This window comes from Hyperoodon ampullatus (genome assembly GCF_949752795.1).
Source record: "Hyperoodon ampullatus genome assembly, chromosome: 8".
Taxonomy (NCBI): domain Eukaryota; kingdom Metazoa; phylum Chordata; class Mammalia; order Artiodactyla; family Ziphiidae; genus Hyperoodon; species Hyperoodon ampullatus.
In genome coordinates this window covers 73,670,643-73,695,773 of record NC_136921.1, presented here as the reverse complement: position 1 = coordinate 73,695,773, position 25,131 = coordinate 73,670,643, and the positions used below count along the sequence as shown (strand labels likewise).

The window sequence follows — 25,131 nt, the reverse complement described above, 5'->3', positions numbered from 1 at the left end:
TCCTTATTTATTTTCATTTTGGATGATCTGTCCATTGGTGAAAGTGGGGTGTTAAAGTCCCCTACTATGATTGTGTTACTGTTGATTTCTCCTTTTATGGCTGTTAGTATTTGCCTTATGTATTTAGGTGCTCCTATGTTGGGTGCATAAATATTTACAATTGTTATATCTTCTTCTTGGATCAATCCCTTGATCATTATGTAGTGTCCTTCTTTGTCTCTTCTAATAGTCTTTATTTTAAAGTCTATTTTGTCTGATATGAGAATTGCTACTCCAGCTTTCTTTTGGTTTCCATTTGCATGGAATATCTTTTTCCATCCCCTTACTTTCAGTCTGTATTTGTCTCTAGGTCTGAAGTGGGTCTCTTGTAGACAGCATATATATGGGTCTTGTTTTTGTATCCATTCAGCCAATCTGTGTCTTTTGGTGGGAGCATTTAGTCCATTTACATTTAAGGTAATTATTGATATGTATGTTCCTATTCCCATTTTCTTAATTGTTTTGGGTTTGTTATTGTAGGTCTTTTCCTTCTGCTGTGTTTCTTGCCTAGAGAAGTTCCTTTAGCATTTGTTGTAAAGCTGGTTTGGTGGTGCTCAACTCTCTCAGCTTTTTCTTGTCTGTAAACGTTTTAATTTCTCCATCAAATCTGAATGAGATCCTTGCTGGGTAGAGTAATCTTGGTTGCAGGTGTTTCTCTTTCATCACTTTAATTATGTCCTGCCACTCCCTTCTGGCTTGTAGAGTTTCTGCTGAGAGATCAGCTGTTATCCTGATGGGGATTCCCTTGTGTGTTATTTGTTGTTTTTGCCTTGCTGCTTTTAATATGATTTCTTTGTGTTTAATTTTTGACAGTTTGATTAATATGTGTCTTGGCGTATTTCTCCTTGGATTTATTCTGTATGGGACTCTCTGTGCCTCCTGGACTTGATTAACTATTTCCTTTCCCATATTAGGGAAATTTTCAACTATAATCTCTTCAAATATTTTCTCAGTCCCTTTCTTTTTCTCTTCTTCTGGAACCCCTATAATTCGAATGTTGGTGAGTTTAATGTTGTCCCAGAAGTCTCTGAGACTGTCCTCTGTTCTTTTCATTCTTTTTTCTTTATTTTGCTCTGCATCAGTTATTTCCACTATTTTATCTTCCACCTCACTTATCCGTTCTTCTGCCTCAGTTATTCTGCTACTGATCCCATCTAGAGTATTTTTCATTTCATTTATTGTGTTTTTAATTGATGCTTGATTCATCTTTAGTTCTTCTAGGTCCTTGTTAACTGTTTCTTGCATTTTGTCTATTCTATTTCCAAGATTTTGGATCTTGGAAATAGAATCTTGGATCATCTTTACTCTCATTATTCTGAATTCTTTTTCAGATAGACTGCCTAGTACCTCTTCATTTATTAGGTCTGGTGGGTTTTTATCTTGCTCCTTCTCCTGCTGTGTGTTTTTCTGTCTTCTCATTTTGCTTATGTTACTGTGTTTGGGGTCTCCTTTTTGCAGGCTGCAGGTTCGTAGTTCCCGTTGTTTTTGGTGTCTGTCCCCAGTGGCTAAGGTTGGTTTAGTGGGTTGTGTAGGCTTCCTGGTGGAGGGGACTAGTGCCTGTGTTCTGGTGGATGAGGCTGGATCTTGTCTTTCTGGTGGGCAGGTCCACGTCTGGTGGTGTGTTTTGGGGTGTCTGTGGACTTTTTATGATTTTAGGCAGCCTCTCTGCTAATGGGTGGGGTTGTGTTCCTGTCTTGCTAGTTGTTTGGCATAGGGTGTCCAGCACTGTAGCTTGCTGGTCGTTGAGTGAAGCTGGGTGTTGGTGTTGAGATGGAGATATCTGGAAGATTTTCGCCGTTTGATATCATGTGGAGCTGGGAGGTCTCTTGTGGACCAGTGTCCTGAAGTTGGCTGTCCCGCCTCAGAGGCACAGCACTGACTCCTGGCTCCTCAATTTGGGATGATTTGTTGTCTATTCATGTATTCCACAGATGCAGTGTACATCAAGTTGATTGTGGAGCTTTAATCCGCTGCTTCTGAGGCTGCTGGGAGAGATTTCCCTTTCTCTTCTTTGTTCTCACAGCTCCCAGGTCTCAGCTTTGGATTTGGCCCCGCCTCTGCGTGTAGGTCGCCGGAGGGCGTCTGTTCTTCGCTCAGACAGGACAGGGTTAAAGGAGCAGCCGCTTCGGGGACTCTGGCTCACTCAGGCCGGGGGGGAGGGAGGGGCACGGGGTGCAGGGCAAGCCTGCAGCGGCAGAGGCTGGCATGACGTTGCACCAGCCCAAGGCGCACCGTGCGTTCTCCCAGGGAAGCCTTCCCTGGATCCTGGGACCCCGGCAATGACGGGCTGCACAGGCTCCCGGAAGGGTGGCGTGGACAGTGACCTGCGCTCGCACACAGGCCTCTTGGCGGCGGCAGCAGCAGCCCCAGCGTCCCACGCCCGTCTCTGGGGTCCGTGCTTTTAGCCCGGATCGCGCCCGTCTCTGGAGCTCCTTTAAGCAGCGCTCTTAATCCCCTCTCCTCGCGCACCAGGAAACCAAGAGGGAAGAAAAAGTCTCTTGCCTCTTCGGCGGCTCCAGAGTTTTCCCGGACTCCCTCCCGGCTAGCTGTGGTGCATTAGCCCCCTTCAGGCTGAGTTCTCGCCGCCAGCCCCAGTCCTCTCCCTGCGCTCTGACCGAAGCCCGAGCCTCAGCTTCCAGCGCCGCCCGCCCCAGCAGGCGAGCAGACAAGCCTCTCGGGCTGGTGAGTGCCGGTCGGCAGCGATCCTCTGTGCGGGAATCTCTCCGCTTTGACCTACCCAGGTATGTGGGGAGTTTCTTGCCTTTTGGGAGGTCTGAGGTCTTCTGCCAGCGTTCAGTAGGTGTTCTGTAGGAGTTGTTCCACGTGTAGCTGTATTTCTGGTGTATCTGTGGGGAGGAAGGTAATCTCCGCGTCTTACTCTTCCGCCATCTTCCCCGGAAGTCCCAATGTGTCATTTAAAGCTTGTGTTTCCTTATATATTTTCAATTTGGACGATCTGTCCATTGGTGAAAGTAGGGTGTTAAAGTCCCCTACTATGATTGTATTACTGTCAATTTCCCCTTTTATGGCTGTTAGCATTTGCTGTATGTATTGAGGTGCTCCTTTTTTGGTGCATAAATATTTACAACTGTTATATGTTCTTCTTGGATTGATCCCTCAATCATTATGCAGTGTCCTTGTCTCTTGTAATAGTCTTTATTTTAAAGTCTCTTTTGTCTGATATAAGAATTGCTACTCCAGCTTTCTTTTCATTTCCATTTGCATGGAATACCTTTTTCCATCCCCTACTTTCAGTCTGTATGTGTCCCTAGGTCTGAAGTGGGTCTCTTGTAGACAGCATATATATGGGTCTTGTTTTTGTATCCGTTCAGCCAGTCTATGTCTTTTGGTTGGAGCATTTAATCCATTTACATTTAAGGTAATTATCAATATGTATGTTCCTATTAACATTTTCTTAATTGGTTTGGGTTTGTTTTTGTAAGTTTCTTGTGTTCCTGCCTAGAGAAGTTCCTTTAGCATTTGTTGCAAAGCTGGTTTGTTGGTTCTGAATTCTCTTAGCTTTTGCTTGTCTGTAAAGGTTTTAATTTCTCTTTCGAATCTGAATGAGATCCTTACTGGGTAGAGTAACCTTGGTTGTAGGTTTTTCCCCTTCATCACTTTAAATATGTCCTGCCAGTCCCTTCTGGCTTGCAGAGTTTCTGCCGAAAGATCAGCTGTTAATCTTATGTTGATTCCCTTGTATGTTATTTGTTCCTTTTCCCTTGCTGCTTTTAATATTTTTTCTTTGTATCTAATTTTTGATAGTTTGATTAATATGTGTCTTGGCATGTTTCTCCTTGTATTTATCCTGTATGGGACTCTCTGAGCTTCCTGGACTTGATTGACCATTTCCTTTACCATATTAGGGAAGTTTTCAAGTATAATCTCCTCAAATATTTTCTCAGACTCTTCCTTTTTCTCTTCCTCTTCTGGGACCCCTATAAGTCGAATATTGGTGAGTTTCATGTTGTCCAGAGGTCTCTGAGACTGTCCTCAATTCTTTTCATTCTTTTTTCTTTATTCTTCTCTTTGGTAGTTATTTCCACTATTTTATCTTCTAGGTCACTTATCCATTCTTCTGCCTCAGTTTTTCTGCTATTGATTTCTTCTAGAGAATTTTTAATTTCATTTATTGTGTTGTTCATCACTGTTTGTTTGCTCTTTCGTTCTTCTAGGTACTTGTTAAACGTTTCTTGTATTTTCTCCATTCTGTTTCCAAGATTTTGGATCATCTTTACTATCAGTACTCTGAATTCTTTTTCAGGTAGACAGCCTATTTCCTCTTCATTTGTTTGGTCTGGTGAGTTTACCGCTTGCTCCTTCATGTACTGTGTATTTCTCTGTCTTCTCATTTTGCTTAACTTACTGTGTTTGTGGTCTCCTTTCTGCAGGCTGCAGGTTCACAGTTCCCACTGTTTTTGGTGCCTGCCCCTAGTGGCTAAGTTTGGTTAAGTGGTTTGTGTAGGCTTCCTGGTGGAGGGTACTGGTGCCTGTGTTCTGGTGGATGAGGCTGCATCTTGTGTTTCTAGTGGGCAGGACTGCACCTGGTGGTGTGTTTTGGGATGTCTGTGAACTTACTATGATTTTAGGCAGCCTCTCTGCTAATGGGTGGGGTTCTGTTCCTGTCTTGCTAGTTGTTTGTCATGGCATGTCCAGCACTGTAGCTTGCTCGTCATTGAGTCAAGCTGGTTCTTAGCCTTGAGATGGGGATCTCTGGGAGAGCTCTCGCCAATTGGTATAACATGGGGTCCGGAGGTCTCTGGTGGACCAATGTCCTGAACTCGGCTCTCTCACCTCAGGGGCTCAGGCCTGACACCTGGCCAGAGCATGAAGACCCTGTCAGCCACACGGCTCAGAATAAAAGGTAGAAAAGAAAGAAAGAAAGAAAAATAAATAAATAAAGTTATTAAAATAAAAAATTTTTAAAAAAGAAGAGAGCAACCAAACCAATAAACCAATCCACCAATGATAGCAAGTGCTAAAAACTATACTAAAAAGAAAAACAGACCGACAGAACCCTAGGACAAATGGTAAAAGCAACCCTATGCATACAAAATCACACAAAGAAGCATACACATACACAGTCACAAAAAGAGAAAAAGGAAAAGAAAAAATATATATATATATAAAGAAAGGAAGTGAGCAACCAAATCAATAAAAAAGCTATCAATGATAATAAGCTCTAAATACTTAATAAACATAAAACCAGAAACAAATTAGATGCAGAAAGCAAACCCCAAGTCTACAGCTGATCCCAAATCCACTGCCTCAATTTTGGGATGATTCATTGTCTATTCAGATAGTCCACAGATGCAGGGTACAACAAGTCGATTGTGGAGATTTAATCCGCTGCTCCTGAGGCTGCTGGGAGAGATTTCCCTTTCTCTTCTTTGTTTGCACAGCTCCTGGGGTTCAGCTTTGGATTTGGCCCCGCCTCTGCATGTAGGTTACCTGATGGCATCTGTTCTTCGCCCAGACAGGAGGGGGTTAAAGGAGTGTCTGATGTGGGGGCTCTGGCTCACTCAGGCCAGGGGGAGGGAGAGGTACGGAATGTGGGGTGAGCCTGCAGTGGCAGAGGCCAGCATGATGTTGCACGCCTGAGGTGTGCCGTGTGTTCTCCCGGGGAAGTTCTCCCTGGATCACGGGACCCTGGCAGTGGTGGGCTGCAGAGGCTCCCGAGAGGGGAGGTGTGGATAGTGATCTGTGCTTGCACACAGGATTCTTGGTGGCTGCAGCAGCAGCCTTAACGTTTTATGCCCATCTCTGGTGTCCGCACTGATAGCCGTGGCTCATGCCCAACTCTGGAGCTCTTTTAGGTGGTGCTCTGAATCCCCTCTCCTCATGCACTCTGAAACAATGGTCTCTTGACTCTTAGGCAGTTCCAGACTTTTCCCCTGACTCCCTCCCAGCTAGCTGTGGCGCACTAGCCCCCTTCAGGTTGTTTTCACGCAGCCAACCCCAGAGATCCCAACCTCTCCCTGGGATCTGACCTCCAAAGACCGAACCTCAGCTCCCAGCCCCCACCCTCCCCAGTGGGTGAGCAGACAAGCATCTCAGGCTGATGAGTGCTGGTTGGCACCGATCCTCTGTGAGGGAATCTCTCTGCTTTGCCCTCTGCACCCCTGTTGCTGCACTCTCCTCCATGGCTCTGAAGGTTCCTCCTGCCCTGCCCCAGCCTGTCTCCACCAGTGAAGGGGCTTCCTAGTGTGTGGAAACTTTTCCTCCTTCACAGCTCCCTCCCAGAGGTGCAGGCCCCATCCCTATTCTTTTGTCTCTGTTTTTCCTTTTTCTCTTTTGCTCTACCCAGGTACATGGGGAGTTTCTTGCCTTTGGGGAAGTCTGAGGTCTTCTGCCAGCATTCAGTAGGTGTTCTGTAAGAGTTGTTCCACATGTAGATGTATTTTTGATGTATTTGTGGGGAGGCAGGTGATCTCCACATCTTACTCCTCTGCCATCTTGAAGGTCCTCTGCCCATATTTTATTAAAGCTACTTTCTTTTTCTATTCTATTTTTCCTTACCATTAAGAAAGGAAAATGTTTTGAAATGACCATATGACAAGAAAATAAAATTTCGAAAAGGAATAGAAAGGGTCAAAGAATTTCCATTGCCCTGTCTAGCTTTACTTCGCAGACACTAGTGCCAGTCATCCTTGCTCCTTTCCTGTTACTGTCCTTTTCATATTCAGCACACTGATGAGCTTGAGTTGTTCTTTTTTAACTCAGAAGTCTGCAAATGATAAAAGGCAGCAGGTCAAACCTGAGACAGTTTTCTGAATTAAAAAAATATTTTGCATTTTATGTCCCGCTCCCAAATTAGGGAAATTGAATCACCTAATTTCTGGAAAAGAGGAAAAGGTATGTGTCAGAAATTTATGTAAGGGACTGGCCAATAAATGTTTTAGCATATAACCCCCAAATGTAGGAAACCAGTTTATTGAAAATAGTATCTAATTCAAAACACTAATATTCCCCAACCAAATATTAGTAAGAATAGCACACAAACACAAGTGATACATTGGGTTCTTTTTTGTAGTCTTATGAACATTTATTTTCTGGTTGATTAGAAATATGCACATCCTTTGGTTTCATGTGGGTAACAGATGTCTTGGCTTTTATAGACTAATTGGCAAAAAGGGGAAGAAGAGGATAATTAAAAGGGTAGGAGGAGACACAAGAAAAGTGCAATCTTCCTTGTGGGGAAAATCTAATAGACCTCCTTATTACGGGTAATTACCTCTTTTTTCAACTTCATTTGCTATCCCTTTCCATATGACTCAAGTACAGTATAATGGGAAAGTATAAAATAAAGAAATGTACCTCTGACCTGTTGTCTGCTACCAACCAGTTTTATCCTGTCATAGAATATTCTAGTGTAATTGATTCAATAGCATAATTTTTTTAAAAAACAAAATATGAATGCATGTCTCATCTCTAATGGCAACCTATGTTTTAATTGGTAACACTAGGGATCTATGTTCAGTCTTGCATTTTTCATTTCTCACCAATCCACTATGTGCAAGACTGAATATGTTTGTAGGTTGTGTATTAGATATAGATCTTAGGTTCATTTTAGTTTGCTGTTTGTTCTCTGTCAGTGCTACAGTACAGCCAATGGACTTGGAATAAATGAGGACATTTAGCAATTGTTTGAAGCCATTATCATCAACAGATTCTCAGTTTTGTCAGTGTTTTCCATCATGCAAGATTTAAAGTAAATGTGTCACTTACTATGTCTTAACTGTATCAGTTTGGTCTGTATTATTCTTCTGATTGGTGCCTTTTACTTTACATTGAAGGAGATTTTTTTGTGTGTGTGTGTGTGTGGCACGCGGGCCTCTCACTGTTGTGGCCTCTCCCGTTGCAGAGCACAGGCTCCGGATGCACAGGCTCAGCGGCCATGGCTCACGGGCCCAGCCGCTCCGCAGCATGTGGGATCTTCTCAGACCAGGGCACGAACCCGTGTCCCCTGCATTGGCAGATGGACTCTCAACCACTGTGCCACCAGGGAAGCACTGTAATCATTTTTATAAGGAGCTAGTAATGCTTCCAAGAGAAAGTATCAGATTATGTACTTAGAAACTTACACTTAATACAGTTAAACAAACTGAAAGGTAAGGTTATTTATACTAGATGTAAGGCACAGGATATTGACTTTTATTTGACCACTTGTCTCCTCAGAAAATGTGTAGGTAGAATTTGTTTAAAAAGATAATTAGGACAATAAAGGTCAAAATATCAGTTGTCCATTAAGTAATTATTAATTTCTTTTTGCTGTATTAGAATTAAATTTTATTCTAAAAATAAAATATTTTCTTGTATATAAAATATAAATTTTATAATAAGTTATGTTTTATTCACCATTGCTAGAAACTGGTGAGGTGAGAGGATGGTTTCTGTACCCATCTTTTTTTTTTTTTTTAATATCAGTTTTGGTAGGATAGAGACAACATTGTTTGAGTAGTCTGATGACTGCCACATAAATTCAGTCACTTGATCTTTTTGAGCCTCATTTCATTATCTGTAAAATGGAGAGAGTGGCAACTAATTCCCATGGTTGCACTGGGAATTATACACAATGATAAGCACACATGAAACTAACATATGTTTAGTTATTGAGTACTTTATGGTTGTCTCCACTCATTGGACCCATATCCCTTAGTTACTTGCCTTGATTTCCAGGCTAGGCTTCTCATGGAAATAGAAAATTCAAGGAGACTCTGATGAAGAGTCTAGTAACAAATGGTTTGAGACTATGTGTCAGAAGAGTTATTCTTCCCAACTTCAGCCCCTTAAAATATGAGATTGAAGAATAACCACAGTGGGGTAGGTTTTTTAATTGTAAAAGAGTTTTCCATATTTTGTAATTGTGAATTTCCATAAGTTGTAAATTCATAAAATTGTAAAATGTTGGCACTCTATGAGACCAGGATTTCTAGACCCACTGCCCCTCCCTTGGTTAATTTCCCATTTTTCAGAGGAAGGCACTGAAGCCCTATAAGGTTAACTATCTTCTCCAAAGCCAGTCAACAAGTGAGTGACAGAGCCAGGACTGGTAACTTGGTCTTTTCCTGAAATCTTTATCTGTACTATCACAAGACCACCCTTCTTTGTGACCACTGGGGATCTAGCCTGAACCATTAAAAGAATAAGAACATTCAACTCACTCAGCTGTGCAGAAAGAGATGAATTTCTTTGTTATGCTTTTTATTTTTATTCTTTATTGGAGTATAATTGCTTTACAATGTTGTGTCAGTTTCTGCTGTACAATGAAGTGAATCAGCTATATGTATACCTATATCCCCTCCCTCTTGGACCTCCCTCCCACCACCTCCCCCATCGACCCATCTAGGTCATCACAGAGCACGAAGCTGAGCTTCCTGTTCTTTATAGCATGTTCCTGTTAGCTATCTGTTTTATGTATGGTAGTGTATATATGTCAGTCCTAATCTCCCAATTCGTCCCACCCTCCCCTTCCCCCACCGTGTCCACATGTCCATTCTCTACGTCTACATCTCTATTCCTGCCCTGCAAATAGGTTCATCTGTACCATTTTTCTAGATTCCACATATATGCATTAATATCTGGTATTTGTTTTTCTCTTTCTGGCTTACTTCACTGTATGACAGACTCTAGGTCCATCCACATCTCTACAAATGACCCAATTTCGTTCCTTCATATGGCTGAGTAATATTCCATTGTATATATGTACCACATCTTCTTTATCCATTCATCTGTCATTGGACATTTAGGTTGTTTCCATGTCCTGGCTATTGTAAATAGTGCTGCAATGAACATTGGGTACATGTGTCCTTTTGAATTATGGTTTTCTCAGGGTATATGCCCAGTAGTGGGATTGCTGGGTCATATGGTAGTTCTATTTTTAGTTTTTTAGGGAACCTCCATACTGTTCTCCATAGTGGCTGTATCAATTTACATTCCCACCAACAGTGCAAAAGGGTTCCCTTTTCTCCACACCCTCTCCAGCATTTATTGTTTGTAGATTTTTTGATGATGTCCATTCTGACCCATGTGAGGTGATACCTTATTGTAGTTTTGATTTGCATTTCTCTAACAATTAGTGATATTGAGCATCTTTTCATGTGCCTCTGGCCAACTGTATGTCTTCTTAGGTGAAATGTCTATTTAGGTCTTCTGCCCATTTTTTAATTGGGTTGTTTGTTTTCTTGATATTGAGCTGCATGAGCTGTTTGTATATTTTGGAGATTAATCCTTTGTCCATTGCTTCATTTGCAAATATTTTCTCCCATTCTGACGGTTGTCTTTTCATCTTGTTTATGGTTTCCTTTGCTGTGCAAAAGCTTTTAAGTTTCATTAGGTCCCATTTGTTTATTTTTGTTTCTATTTTCATTACTCTAGGAGGTGGGTCAAAAAAGATCTTGCTGTGGTTTATGTCAAAGAGTGTTTCTCCTATGTTTTCCTCTAAGAGTTTTAAGCCCAGAGATAAACCCACACACATATGGTCACCTAATTTATGACAAAGGAAGCAAGAGTATCAATGGAGAAAGGACAGCCTCTTCAATAAGTGGCGCTGGGAAAACTGGACAGCTGCATGTAAAAAATGAAATTATAACACTAGCTAACACCATACACGAAAATAAGCTCAAAATGGATTAAAGACCTAAATTTAAGACTGGACACTATAAAACTCTTAGAGGAAAACATAGGAAATACACTCTTTGTTATGCTTTTTAAATGGTCTGTGCACATTAGTTCATTCAGTCTTTCTTTATGGATTACAATGTATTTTGATTGTTTCATAGGACCACCAGCTTTAACTCCTCCAGTAAAAGAAGACAGAGTCACTAATATTTACATAGTAATTCCTATGAACCAGGCATTATTCTTAGGACTTCATGTAGATTAACTATTTTATTCTCCATAATGACACTGTGAGGAGGTATATCTCAACTTTCATATAAGGGTGTGGAAGCACAGAGGAGCCAAGTAATAGCCAAGATTATTACCAGGATTTGAAGGCTTTTGTCAGGTTTGAGTCAGAAGGTGCTAGAGAGAGGGAGATTCCACTGTCAGAAGATGCCTGGGTGGATGGATCTTTATTATATGAGCTCTCTTTTATGCAAGGAGAGTGACTTAAAACATTTCCAAATCACCTAGATTTTATATATCTAGCTCTACTGAGTCCCAATCAGTCTACCTTATTAGGTTCTACCATAGCACATTAATATCAACAAAAGATTATATTTATTTATATTGATAACCACTAGAATAAATAGAAGAGTAAGCTATTATGCTTGATCCAATGTTGATAAAAAATGGTATTTTATTTCATGATTGTAAGTCCCGTAGCATGTAGTAATAAAAATGTTTGTAGGGATGGCATTTTACTGTTCAAGAACAATTATCAAAAGAAGAGATAATTTCTATTGATCACTATGTGGTTTGTTCTTTCTTACACATGCAGTTATATAGGAATATTATCTATATTGCTTACATTGGTATTTGAAGTTGAGTATAAAAATAGCCATTTATGTATCAAATATTTTACAGGTATAAAATCAGCTCCAATTTGAGCAATTAGAAATTTAAAGACTTTAATTTGAGAAAAAAAGATTGTATGGAAAAACGTTGGACATTCAGAAATTGCAGGGTGCTGTTACGATTTAACAAAACCTTCATTAAAGTAATGATACAAAAGGCTTATTCAGCATTGTTCTATTTAAAAATAATTTAAATAAAATTTGAATAAATTACTCACAATCACTGGACTATTCCAGTGGTTGACATGATGACAGATATTTAACGTCAGAACAGAAGTACTCTACCACTTTGAACATGTGAGTTAACGTGGGGTGTGTGTGTATATGTGTGTGTGTGTTTATTAAGTAGGGAATGTTGAGAAAACTTGAGAAGGAAACAGATTAATTTAGCAAAGTCTAATTTTTGAAAGTTTTATTGATGCGAATATATTAAATTCTACTATTGATGTGTTTTGCTCTACTGAATAGATGTGTTCATTAAAGAAAATTGCCTGAAGGTCATGGTCTATGTTCAAATGACTCTCATTCTGAGATGTATTCTTTAGTGAAGAGGGGGAAGTATAATGGCTCGTCAATGCCTTAAAGGTAACTGTGACAATACAATAATGTTAAAGAATCACAGAATATAAATGTGAAGAGTCACACTATTTTTTAAAGCTCTAAATATCTATGGTTAGGTTTGGGTTTAGCACATTCACTTAACAGTTTAAAGGAGAAATTGTAAATGAACAGAATACACTGGACTGTTCAGTTACTTAGCTCCTGTAACAACACTTATGTGCTACAAGTGATGCTGGACAGTGCCCCTAGGTTGCTGTGTTACTATATCCTAGCATTTCATAGGAGCTATTGATTTAGGAATGAGCTGGTTGAGCTTAAAAAGGAGGGATTTACACCATGGATGAGAAAATTGTTTCAAAATGTAGTAACAACTGAAGAAATTGCTTGTAAAAATATAAGCAATAGTAAATGATGATTGGGCAACCCTTTTGATAAAACACGTTGCAGAGAGGGAGTAACAGCTTTAGCATGTGTGTCTATCTAGTACTATTTAAACCCTCTCTCAAACTTCATAAAGATTGAATTTCTCTATTCAAGTATTATGAAATAAATTTGCATTATAGCTTCCTAAAGCTTTTTGCCTTACCTTTTCCAGGTTTGAAGTGTGTTTGTCTTTTGTGTGACTCTTCAAACTTTACCTGCCAAACAGAAGGAGCATGTTGGGCTTCCGTTATGTTAACCAACGGAAAGGAACAGGTGATCAAGTCCTGTGTCTCTCTCCCAGAATTAAATGCGCAAGTCTTCTGTCATAGTTCCAACAATGTTACCAAAACGGAATGCTGCTTCACAGATTTTTGCAACAACATAACTCTGCACCTTCCAACAGGTAAAGGGTTTATCTTTGTTCATGCCAAATTTAATTGTACTCTTGGAAAGTTATATACACATGATAGAAATCAAACTGTTTTATGTTTCTTTAAATAAGAAAGTCTGTTTTACAGTTGTCTCTCTCCCTTTTTTTGTTTTTGGTAAAAATCTCTAGAGCCTAGTTGAGGTTGATTTTTAAAAAATTGCACAAGACTGTCAAAACATTGACAACAGCATAACAATTTTGAAGAAATCTGTACACATGAGTTGTATTTTTTGAAGTAATTAATGAACCTAAAGTAAAATATAAATTTTTATGGATTCTCTTAAAGGAAAGAAATTTAAATGTATACCAAGAAAAAAGAAGAGAAAAAAGAGCAAAACAAAAATAGTAGATTGCCAACTTTTATGGAGACAGAATCTTTTTTTCATGGGTAACTTCTGCATATCTTCTTTGCCTACACTCAAGTGAGAGCACTCATTAACAGAAAGACAGATAGAATGGAATTTGACCCTTCATTATTGTGCAAATATATTCTTGCCTTTCCCCCAATTTCATGGAGTTTTATCCTAATTTACAAGGTACAAAAATCTTAATCTGGCCTTTTATCAATAATCTGGAGTCTGAAATTTTGGGGGCTAGTAAGAGGCAAGTAATTCAAATTAAAAACTAATTTATGACATGAAAATATCCTGCTTGTAGAGTTTTTTTGTATGTTAATATCTATACACAAATACATATTCTTCCTCACAAATGAACATTTACATGTACTGTTATCCAATCTCAGATGTTCATATATCACCATATTCTAATATAGTATTTTTAACCTATTATTATTATTATTTTTAATAAATTAAACTGTTCTCCCCCTTTTTTACTGGAGAACGTTTATGCAAAAACTTGACATTACTTCTACAAGTGAAAAACCAATTTACTTGCCATAAATAAAAGGTAACTAAGTAAATAAACAAACCAATGTATTGACTGCATTACAGTTAGGTATTTTGTATTTTCTTTTTGTTTAAAAGAGAAGACAGTGGTATTAAAGACATACTAACATGAAATGAGTCCTTCTGATACATAATCAGAAAAACTAAGAGAACTAGAGGAGAAATTCTTGTGTGATTCCATGTTATTTAGTATCATGTTGGTTTACCACTCCAATTAATCTCAAGAACCCTTAAAAGTCATTTCATGAACCACCCCTAATACTTGTCCCATTCTTTGCGAAACACTACTCTGAAGCGTTATCCTATGTGTTACAACCTCAGAAGTCATACTTGGCATATTTCATCCCCCAAAGCTACTAGGAGTCTTTGATTTTAGACCACAGTTATTTTGTCTCAGATTCCATAGACCTCCTTGGTTTGATAGTGGTCTGGTATCTATTCTGATACCAGAATTTTTCTTTCCTTATATCTTCTCCCCTGGTTTTGGTGGACCAGAGAACCCTAAAATGAAGGTCCCCTATATTTGATGCTAGTCTTCCCATGACCAAGATCCAAAAGATTAAGGAGGGGAAGGAAAGTCTCCATATTAGGCTGCGGCAATGACCTCTTTAATGTGTCTTCTCAATAAAGAATTATCCATAAGACCATGTTCTGCCAGTCAGTATGGGTACAAGACAGTACTTTGACTGCAACAAAAGGTCTTGGAGGACAAAATGGTTCACACGCAGTTGGGCAAATTAAAGGTGCTTAGCGCAGCTAGGATGTGGGTCCTTCCCAGCCCAACTCTAAACTCTGTCTAACTACTGAGATGCCTATGTTCTACCTTCAAGTCCACTTGGAAACCAGACTTTCTCTTTAAAAAATCAATTTTATTGGGGCTTCCCTGGTGGCGCAGTGGTTGAGGGTCCGCCTGCCGATGCAGGGGACGCGGGTTCGTGCCCCGGTCCGGGAAGATCCCACGTGCCGCGGAGCGGTTGGGCCCGTGAGCCATGGCCGTTGAGCCTGCGCGTCCGGAGCCTGTGCTCCGCAATGGGAGAGGCCACAACAGTGAGAGGCCCACGTACAGCAAAAAAAAAAAAAAAAAAAAAAAAAATCAATTTTATTGAGATATAATTTAGATATAATGAAATGCACACATCTTAAGTGTACAGTTTGTTGTGTCTTGACACATACATTTATGTAACTGCCACAACATTTCCATTACCTCAAAATGTTCTCAGTCAATCGCCACTTTCACCAGGGCCGGGAAACTGATCTACTTTCTAATAGCTGTAGATTAATTTTTACTGGAGTTTCACATAAAAGGAGTCCTATGGAAGATATAATTTTGCACTTGGCTTCTTTCACTCAGCATGTTTTTGAGATTTATTCATGAAGTTGGGTATATCAGCAGCTTGTTTCATTTTTACTGCTGGGATCCCACTGTATGTTTTGTTCTTTTTACACTTTCATCCACAATGGGTATTCAGGTTGTTTTCATTTGGGGGCTGTTACTAATAAAGCTGAGATGAACAATTGAGTACAAGTCTTTGGAGATATGTTACCTTTCTCTTGAGAAAATACCTAAGAGTGGAATTGAATGGTCAAATAATAACAATACGTTTAATTTATAAATCTAATCTCCCAAATAGTTTTCACACTGCTTATACCATTTTGTATCCCCAACAGAAATGTATGATAGTTCCATTTGATCCATATTTTTGTCAGCACTTGGTGTAATCAGTCTTTTTAATTTTGGCCATTCAAGTGATTATATAGTGGTATTTCATTGTGGTTTTAATTTGCATTTCCCTAATGCTAATGATGATAAAGTATTTTTTCTTGTGCACATTGGACATTTGTGTTTCTTTCTTTATAAAGTGTCAAATATTTTGCATATTAAAAAAATTGGGTTATCTTCTTATGGTTGAATTTAAGAGTTCTTTATATATTCTGAATACAAGTCCTTTATCAGATATGTATATTATAACTATTTTCTCTCATTCTGTGGATTGACATTTTGCTTCCTTGAAGGTGTCTTTTGCAGAGTAGAAGATCAAAATTTGATGAGGTATATTTTATCTTTTTAAAAATTATTAATGGTTCACATATTTCATGTCCTGGGAAGTCTTTATCTATCCAAAGGTCATAAATATTTTCTTTTATGTTTTCTTGTAGAAATTTTAACATTTCAGCTTTTACATTTAGGTCTATGTTCAATTTAAATTTAATTTTTGTTATTATGTGAGGTTAGGTGGAGTTTTATTTTTTCCACATGTATATGAAGTTGTTCCCAGCATCATTTGTGGAAAAATCTATCCTTTCGATTACTTTGACCCTTTGAATGAAAATAAAGTGACCATGTATATGTGGATATATTTCTGGCCTCTATATGTCTATACTTATGTCACTATCAAACTTTCTTGATTATTGTAGCCTTATAGTAAGTATTAAAATCAGGTCGTATGACCCCTCCAACTTTGTTCTTTTTCAAAATTGATTTGGCTATTCTAAGTCCTTTGAATTTCCATTTAAATTTTGGAATCAGTTTGACAATTTTCACAAAAATATGATGATGAAATTTTTATTAGATTGAGTTGAATATGGATTATTTGGAGAAAATAGTCATGTTAATAATATTAACTCTTTTGATCCATGAACATAGTATGTTTTTCCATTTATTTAGTTTTTCTTCAGTTACTCTTAGTGTATTGTAGCTATCAGAAAATAGGTCTTATACATATTTCCTTGAATTTATCCCTAAGTATTGCATGTTTTTAGATGCTACTATAAATGGTAGCATCTACCATTTTAATATATCAATTTCTAAATGTTAACTGCCAGTATATGAAAATAAAATTAATTTTGTATATTGACCTTATATCCTGTAAGCTTGTGAAAATAGCATATTAGTTCTAATAGCTTTTTAAAAAATTCTTTGGTATTTTCTACATACAGAATAATCTTATCTGTGAGTACAGACAGTTTTACATCTTCCATTCTGATCTCTATGCATTTTATTTCTTTTTCTTGTTTTTTTTTGCACTAGCTAGGATACTAATATGATGGTGAGTAGACGTGGTTAAAAATCCTTGCCTTTTTCCTGGTTCTAGGAGGAGTGCACTCACTCTTTTACCATTAAGTATGAAGGTTTTTTTGTAGATCCCTGTTATCAACTGAGGAAATTTGCTTTTATTGCTAGTTTTGGGAAAGTCTTTTTTAAAATCATGAATGAATATTAACATTTTTCAAGTATTTTCATGGATTTATTGATATTATAACATGACTTTTCTTCTTTAGTCTACTGATATAATGGATTGTCTTAATTGGCTTTCAAAGTTTACTTATAACAGGGAAGATATGTATTATCTAGGCAGTTAATTAATATGTCTACAAAAAATGCTATGTGACATTTAATTGATATAAAATTTCTTTACATAAACTAAAAATTTGTTTCTTTTAGTGACATGGGTGTGGTAAATTGACATTGAATTGAGTAGGATTGCATGTGCAGTCATCTTGTGTTAGGTTGTTCTCTCTGTGAGGCAGCACTGAATGGTTATTAGCTGTGTTTGGAACAGCAGCTGTTGGAGAGGAGTTGGGAACCTCTAGGCTGGGCTGTGATACAGCCAGTGCCAAGAACTCTGCTGTTTTTGTGTCATCAGGTGAGTGTGATTGATATCCCCTGCTCTGCCTAGTAGGAATTTATCCATTTCAAATGTGATCACATGTATATGAAATACATAAAAGCACTCTGAAAAGTAGACAGTGTGATATTTCCATAGTACTTAATACTCTGCATCACATTCATGGGTAAAATGGTAGAAGAAAAGGTTGGGAGATGACCAGAACAGGTTGGAGAAACTCTGGGACTTCCCTTTTCAGTTCCAGCTGGAAGCTAAGTGGATCCTTGCGTCTTGGCTCTTTCATTCATCACCCCAGACTGTGGTGTCATTTCTGGATAACTGACTTCATGTAGGTACAGTAACCCACTCTTGTCATATTTCAGCTGGCTCTTTTCTGTCCTTAGGTCCTGTTTGTGATGATTGGGCTCTTGCTTCGTTTCTTTGTGACAAACTTCCTACCTTGAATACATCTCGTGACTTTTTTCTCCCCCCTTCCTCTCCCTGATGGTGTCCTAGTAACTCAGTAACTGGAGATCTGTAGGCACAAACTCTTGCCCTCCTAAAAATCCTCTTAAGTGTTTGATTCTAATTCTTAAAACCTTAGACTAGCAGCTTTCTTACAGCTTTCCATTGTGGCACACAGAAAGAAACACATTTTATATAATTTCCCCCAACCCACATGCACACACATCTGAAACAAGAATTTCACAAAATAGTCTTACCCATAAAATGTACAAGGTACTCTGTGCTCTTTCATTAAGTAAAAATGCTGATCAGACCCCATAAGTTGTTTACATATTTACAGTTTAAGAGAGACTGTTTTAGTTGATATTTAAAATGTGGTAATTTTAAATGCAGCAAGGACATTTATTATTTTAATTAACTAGTTCAACAAACTATTAAGAATCTGGTTACTATTTTAATTTACAATGTTTTTCTTTTAAATGGTCCTTTAAAACCTTCTTACCCATTCATTTATAATACGAAATTGGATTAAAGTTGAATTAATTCAGATCATTGTAAGCAGGATTTGACTTAGATCACATTAAATTTGATCACTTGCCCTTAAAAAAAAGTACTTCCTTGTTTCACATTGCATGTGGGTTTAATTTTCAGGAGTTAATTTTTTTGATAGAAGTAATTTTATAGTTTAGTAGAAATATAACATTAGAAAAATTGCTCATTTCCCTGAAGCTTATTGTAGTAGATATCTTTGATGTCACTGGAGTGACCTTCCAAGTTCAACTATTATCACAAATATTTAGAGGGCTTTTTTCTAAGTAAACTTGAAAGGCAACAACCATTTCCAAAAACAGGCATGTATTTGACTAGTGCTTGGAGCTCGTGTCTCTAATAGTAAATATGTTGTTATTTTCATTATACAAACATACTGAATATTTAAATATTACAATTAAATATAGGCTATGTAAATCAGTTAAGCAAGAGGAACATGTATTTTATGTAGTGTAACCTAATTTCTTATTACTGTTTATTTTTAGACCAGATAAAAATAGCTCTTTTAAACTCCAAAAATATCTGCCCACCTTTCTGTATTCTACTTGTCTTGCCCTGACTCCAGTGACTTTAGATCTAGTACTCTCAGGCTTCAGTAAATTTCCTGCACAGTAACTCATGCAGATTGACCACTCACAGCTTCCTCTGAAATTAGGAGAGAAGCCACTTTGGTGGGAAAAATTCACCTCAAAAATAAATGATGTATTCTTAGCTCTTCAAGATCATTTCCACTTCAATAAAAAAGGACTTATTTACCCAAATTAGTGCATACTTTTGGGGTGGAGGATGGGGAGGGGGGTTGTTTTCAGGGTAAACAAACAAATAATAAGTGAAAAAGTTCCATTCTTTTGGAAAATGTTCCAAAAGATGTTTGGGGTGTGTGTCCCTATAATGGGTTCTGCCTGTGAGCCCTCTAATAAGTTCTCACAGTTTCTTTACTGATTTTGTGTAAGTTGGGCCTTTTGTATCTATTCTTCAAGCTTCTTAAACTGTTTTCCCTATATTTTCTAATATTTGAGTCTCTGATAATTAATTAATAATATCTACAGCTTCTATGAGTTTGAATCTGCTGACTCATATTCTGGGTGGCTACTTTCCTTGCGTGTTTTGTAATTTTTGATTGTGAGTTCATGTTTTGAGAATCATATCTGGAGGAAACTTTTGATGCCTGTATTTAAAATATGTTCCTCCAGAGGAGATTTATATTAGCTACTGTCAGGTATCTGGAAGTGCTACCAACTCCAACCCATTCAGTGTTTTGATTAGGTTTTTTTTGGCCAACATACACCATGAATTCTGGCTCTAAGCCTGCCTATATGGATGCACACTTATGGTGAGGACCTCTCAGAGAGATTTGGGGGGTTTTTTTGCTCTACCCAAAGTCAAGGTTGAGACAGACAAATAGATGAATATACACCCTGTCTCTCTCTGCAGAAAGTTTCTATTTTGTTTTATTTTCAATGTAATGCCATTCATATTTGACTGATTTATACCAGGATCTCTGATCTGACCTTTCACAATTTCAGGAACCATGTTTTATTTCCTGATCTTGTTATATAATCTGATAAACTAAGCACTTAACTACCAAGAACTGGCAGATGCCTCCAGGGTAAATGACAGTCCCAGTGCTCAGATACCTCCTTGGATTTGCATTTTATTTTTGGCTGCTGAGCAATTCATTAATTTTCCTACCAGGTTAATCATATAATAGAAAAAAGAGTTTTTCATTTATATTTTATTCAGAATTTTTGTGTGTGCTGTACTAAGAAGGGCTCTGTGGACATCTAAAGTGTAACTTGGCAGAAGTGGAAACTCCAGGATGGTTTATTTTTGAAATGATGCTGGCATAATTATCTATCCATCTGGAAGAAAACAGGGCTGTACCACAGTGTCATACCATATACAAAAATAAATTACAGCTTGATTAAATATCTAATTGTGAAACATAAAACAAGTTAAATGTCAGAGGAAAATTTAGGGAAAAAAAGGGTTTTTATGACTTTACAGTATGGAAGCTGTTTTTAAGTAAGACAGGAAATCCAATTGCTGTAAAAGGAAAAGACAGATATAATTGACTACAAGCAAACTAAAATAAAAATGAATAATAAAAGATAACATAAATAAAACCAAGATAAGTGAAATATGGGATAGAGATATTTGTAGCATATATGACTGGAAAAAAATAACTATTTAAAAGATAAAGAGCCTCTGTGTCTGTGTGTGTGTGCATGTGCACATGCCTGTGTACATGACAAGGGAGAGAGTGGAAAGAGAGAGAAGGAGAGGGGGTGCTAAATGAAAAAATGGGCAAAAAACACACATGGAAATTTTACAGAAGAGAATCTTCAAAGTGGTCAAGTATTGAAAAGATGTTCAACAAAACTAATAGCTGGGGAGGTGCAAATTAAAACAACATACTATTATTTTCCACCCACTGGATTGGTAAAAGGTAAAGGAGGATGTTCTCAACTAAAAGTATCAGAAACTTAGATAATATCTTAACCAGTGAAGGAGTTCATAGCCTCAGCATGACAAGAAATCTGGAAGTAGTTTCTTTCTATGATTTGATAACAAAGAGACTCAACAGTGTCAACAGCCTATTTCCAGTTTTCTTTTTATGTGAATTGGTGAACACCATTATTGTTTAAGACATTATTATCTAACTTTCTGATACTCTTATCTAGTACATTTTTTTCCTCATGTGTATCTGCTTTTTCTAACAAGGGAAATGTTGGGTTTTGCTATTAGCAATCTCAAGATTCAGGGAAGACAAAATTAAAAAAACATGATTTGCTCAGATTGGGTCATCAAATAGAAACTGCCATGTTTAGCAGAATTATCAAAGGTCTCTTTCCTTATTGCAAGTTTAAACCAGATGTAAATACATCTCCTTCTAACCCCAGGGAGGAGGCTTGGGTTTATTACTAAGCAGAGCAGGGGAAAAAAAGAAATAATGAAAAGCAACAACTTTAAAACAAACCAAAAACCTAATTCTTGAGAAGCTGTGGACATAGCATAGCCATCACATGGATTTCAAACCTGAGTTTCCATTGTCTAAGTGGTACTTTCCAGAAGAAAAACTTTTAAAAAGTATACCCAGACTAATAGTGTCCCCAGTTGCCTGCCAGAAGAAAGTTCAAACTCTCTGGAGAAAGGCACTTTAATATTAGGTCTCAAAGAGACACAACAAACGCTTTTTCAAGGACATGAGAAGTACATAATGAAGAACAAGCACTCCAAGCTTACAGAGGTTCAAAGCAGCATGAGCATCAGCCAATAGAAGAGAGCACAAAGTTTCATATATTGGAATTATCAGACAATAATTATAGAGTAGCTATTCTCTGTTTAAAAAAACAAAAGGTGAATTTGAAAACATTTGTTAGAGAATAGGAAATTATAAAAAAATGACCTAGCAGATTTGAACAATATTGAAGAAAACTTTTTAAAATTAAAGATACAATAACAAAAATTAGAAACTTAATGTATAGGTTTAATAACAATTTGATTAACAACAACTGAAGAGAGAATTAGGGATCTGAAATACGGGCCGAAGAAACTATTTTGTATTCAGTAATAAAGAAAATACATAATGGAAAATATGGAAGAGAGGGTGACAAATGAGGAAAGTATAAGCAGGTTTGATATGTGCTTTTACATATACCATGCATATATTACACTAATAAAAATGTTGACATATTACTAGCAGGCAAAATTAACTTCAATGAAAAAAAAATTACTAGAGTTAAAAAGTTCACTTTTTAATGATTAAAGTTTCAATTTACCAGGGATTCTTTTCTTTTAATTTATTTTTGGCTGCATCGGGTCTTAGTTGTGGTACACAGGATCTTCACTGAGGCATACAGGATCTTTCGTTGTGGTGCGTGGGCTCCTCACTGTGGCACACAGGCTTCTCTCTAGTTGTGGCATGCACGTTTTCTCTTCTCTAGTTGTGGCACATGGGCTCCGTGGTGCAAGGGTCCCAGAGTGTGTGGGCTCTGTAGTTTGCGGCATGCAGGCTCTCTAGTTGAGGTGCGCGAGCTCAGTAGTTGGGGCACGTGGGCTTAGTTGCCCCGCAGCATGTGGGATCTTAGTTCCCTCACCAGGGATCAAACCTGTGTCCCCTGCATTGCAAGGCAGATTCTTTACCACTGGACCACCAGGGAAAGTCCCTACCAGGGATTCTTAATAAATTTAAATTTCTGTGTACATAAGAATATGGTCTCAGACTTTCCTAGTGGCATGGTGGTTAAAAATACACCTGCCAATGCAGGGGACACAGGTTTGATCCCTGGTCCAGGAAGACCCCACATGCTGCAGAGCAACTAAGCCCGTGCACCACAGCTACTGAACCTGCGCTCTAGAGCCTGTGAGCCACAACTACTGAGCCCATGTGCCGCAACTACTAAAGCCCGCATGATCTAGGGCCCGCATGCCACAACTACTGAGCCTGCATGCTGCAACTACTGAAGCCCACGTGCCTAGAGCTCGTGCTCTGCAACAAGTGAAGCCACCACAATGAGAAGCCTGCGCACCGCGAGGAATAGTAGTCCGCACTCGCCGCAACTAGAGAAAGCCCGTGTGCAGCAATAAAAACCCAAAACAGCCAAAAAGAATATGGCCTCAAAAATAAAGAAAAAAATAGGGAGGGTGAGAGGGTGGGAGGGAGGGAGATGCAAGAGAGAAGAGATATAGAACATATGTATATGTATAACTGATTCACTTTGTTATAAAGCAGAAACTAACACACCATTGTAAAGCAATTATACTCCAATAAAGATGTAAATAAATAAAAAAAAATATTTACAGATCTATAAGGAGAAATAAAGAAGTCCATGATCTCAGAAGGAGATTCACCACTGTCTTGGTAATTGATAGAATAAGTAGATTTTTTTAAAAAACCAGTGAGACTACATAAGGTTGAAACAACATGATTTATGAGCAACCTAATTTTTAGAAAGTTATAATGTAAATTATAATAGTCTTATGACATATCTGTAAGGAAAATTTCAAAGCCCAAGACGTTCTACCACAAAATTCTGCTAAATTTCCAGGAACAGATGACTGTGTAACTGTTACACAACTCTTCCAAAACATGGACAAAGAGGAAACACTCCTTAACCCCTTTTATGCATAACCTTGATATCAAAAGCCAACAAAGACAGTATGTAAAAAAGAAATTACAAGCCATTCTCATTTATGAACATATATGTAAGTATCCCAACTTTAACCTGTAACAATACAGGAAAAGGGATTCTGGGAAGCACAGTACAAGGACAGAGAAATGATTATTTGCCAAATCAGGATAATGATTACCCTGGAGGTTGGGAAAGGATATGATCATGTGGGGTATCTCCGAGTTGGGGAACAGGTAGGGGATAAGGGGGCTGGTGATCCATGGGGGTTTATAATTATTTTTATGCTCAGTGTATATGTTGTATGCACTTTTCTGTATATTTATTATATTTCACAACAAAAGGAAAACAAAACATCAAGTTTCAAAGTAACTTTTTTTGGCCACACCGCGCGGCACGAAGGATCTTAGCTCCCCAACCAAAGATCGAACCCGCACCCCCTGCATTGGAAACACAGTCTTAACAGCTGGACCGCCAGGGAAGTCCCAAAGTAACTTTTGAATATGGGTAAATTTATGAAAATTACACATTCTCTTAACATCCGGAGTTGATATCAGAGAGCTAACCGGCTGAGGACATTATTTAATTCTTTCTTTATAAATTTTTATACTGTTTGTTTTGTTGCAAATGTGTTCTCTTTCTAATGAAAAAATCTATTGGATCAAAGTTTGCTAAGACTATAAATGTTTCAAAGACATCTAGTTTCCTCCAATACCCATTTAGTAGCAGAACCTAGACTTAGCTAGGTGTATGGCTCTCCCTCCAACTGACAGTATTTTCAGCTACTCTTACTGATAGGTGTGGCGTAAGTTGTGGCTAATGAGTTGACTGGCAGTGTTTTGGAGAACTTCTGAGAAGACTCATTTAAAACAGAACTGGCACCTTATATGCCATCCTCCATCATGCTGCCTGGATGTAAAGGATGGAGTTTAGCAGCTGCCTTGGACCATGAGGATAATGACTACATGATAGGGATGGAAACAAGGGAGATGAAAGGACCCCGACCAAAAACTACATGGAGCCAACCTGCTAACATTGGACTATCCATCTTCAAATTTCTTTTACATGAAAGAGAAAAGGAAACTTCTATATAGTTTCCTCTGTCATTAGTAGCTAAATCTAATTCTAATGAACACAGAAACAGCAAAACAAGTCATTGAGAGTTCTACCTGCTTATTGGTTGTACCTGACCCACAGACAGGTTTCATTTGATCTACATAGTTTCTGGGGAAAAAAAGTGAGTTTCTTTATAATGTTAAACATTGAGTCAGTATAAAAATCCAGACATCTGGCTTATCTTGAAAAAATCAGAAGATTTGGCATTCTTGAAGTTGGCTGAAGCAGAAGTGACTGATTTCCTTATTGGGCATGAGCTTTCCTTGTTCATTCATTCACTCATTCAATACCTATTGAACTTATATCCACTGGCCTAGAGTTCCTACTCTCAGTAGTTTAGTATATTTTCTATTTTAATATAGCTGAGTTATTCTGTTTAATATAATT

General features: G+C 38.0%; 1 protein-coding gene across 3 annotated transcripts in view; it reads left to right on the top strand.

Moving 5' to 3' along the window:
• ACVR1C (activin A receptor type 1C) overlaps positions 1-25,131 on the top strand; it is a gene marked incomplete at both ends in the record, with an annotated part of 87,021 nt that overhangs the window by 34,676 nt on the left and 27,214 nt on the right. For all 3 annotated transcript variants that reach the window (XM_079709747.1, XM_079709746.1, XM_079709745.1), the window contains one exon: positions 12,715-12,945. In XM_079709747.1, coding sequence (XP_079565873.1) covers positions 12,715-12,945 — 231 coding nt within the window. The remainder of the gene's footprint in view (positions 1-12,714; positions 12,946-25,131) is intronic.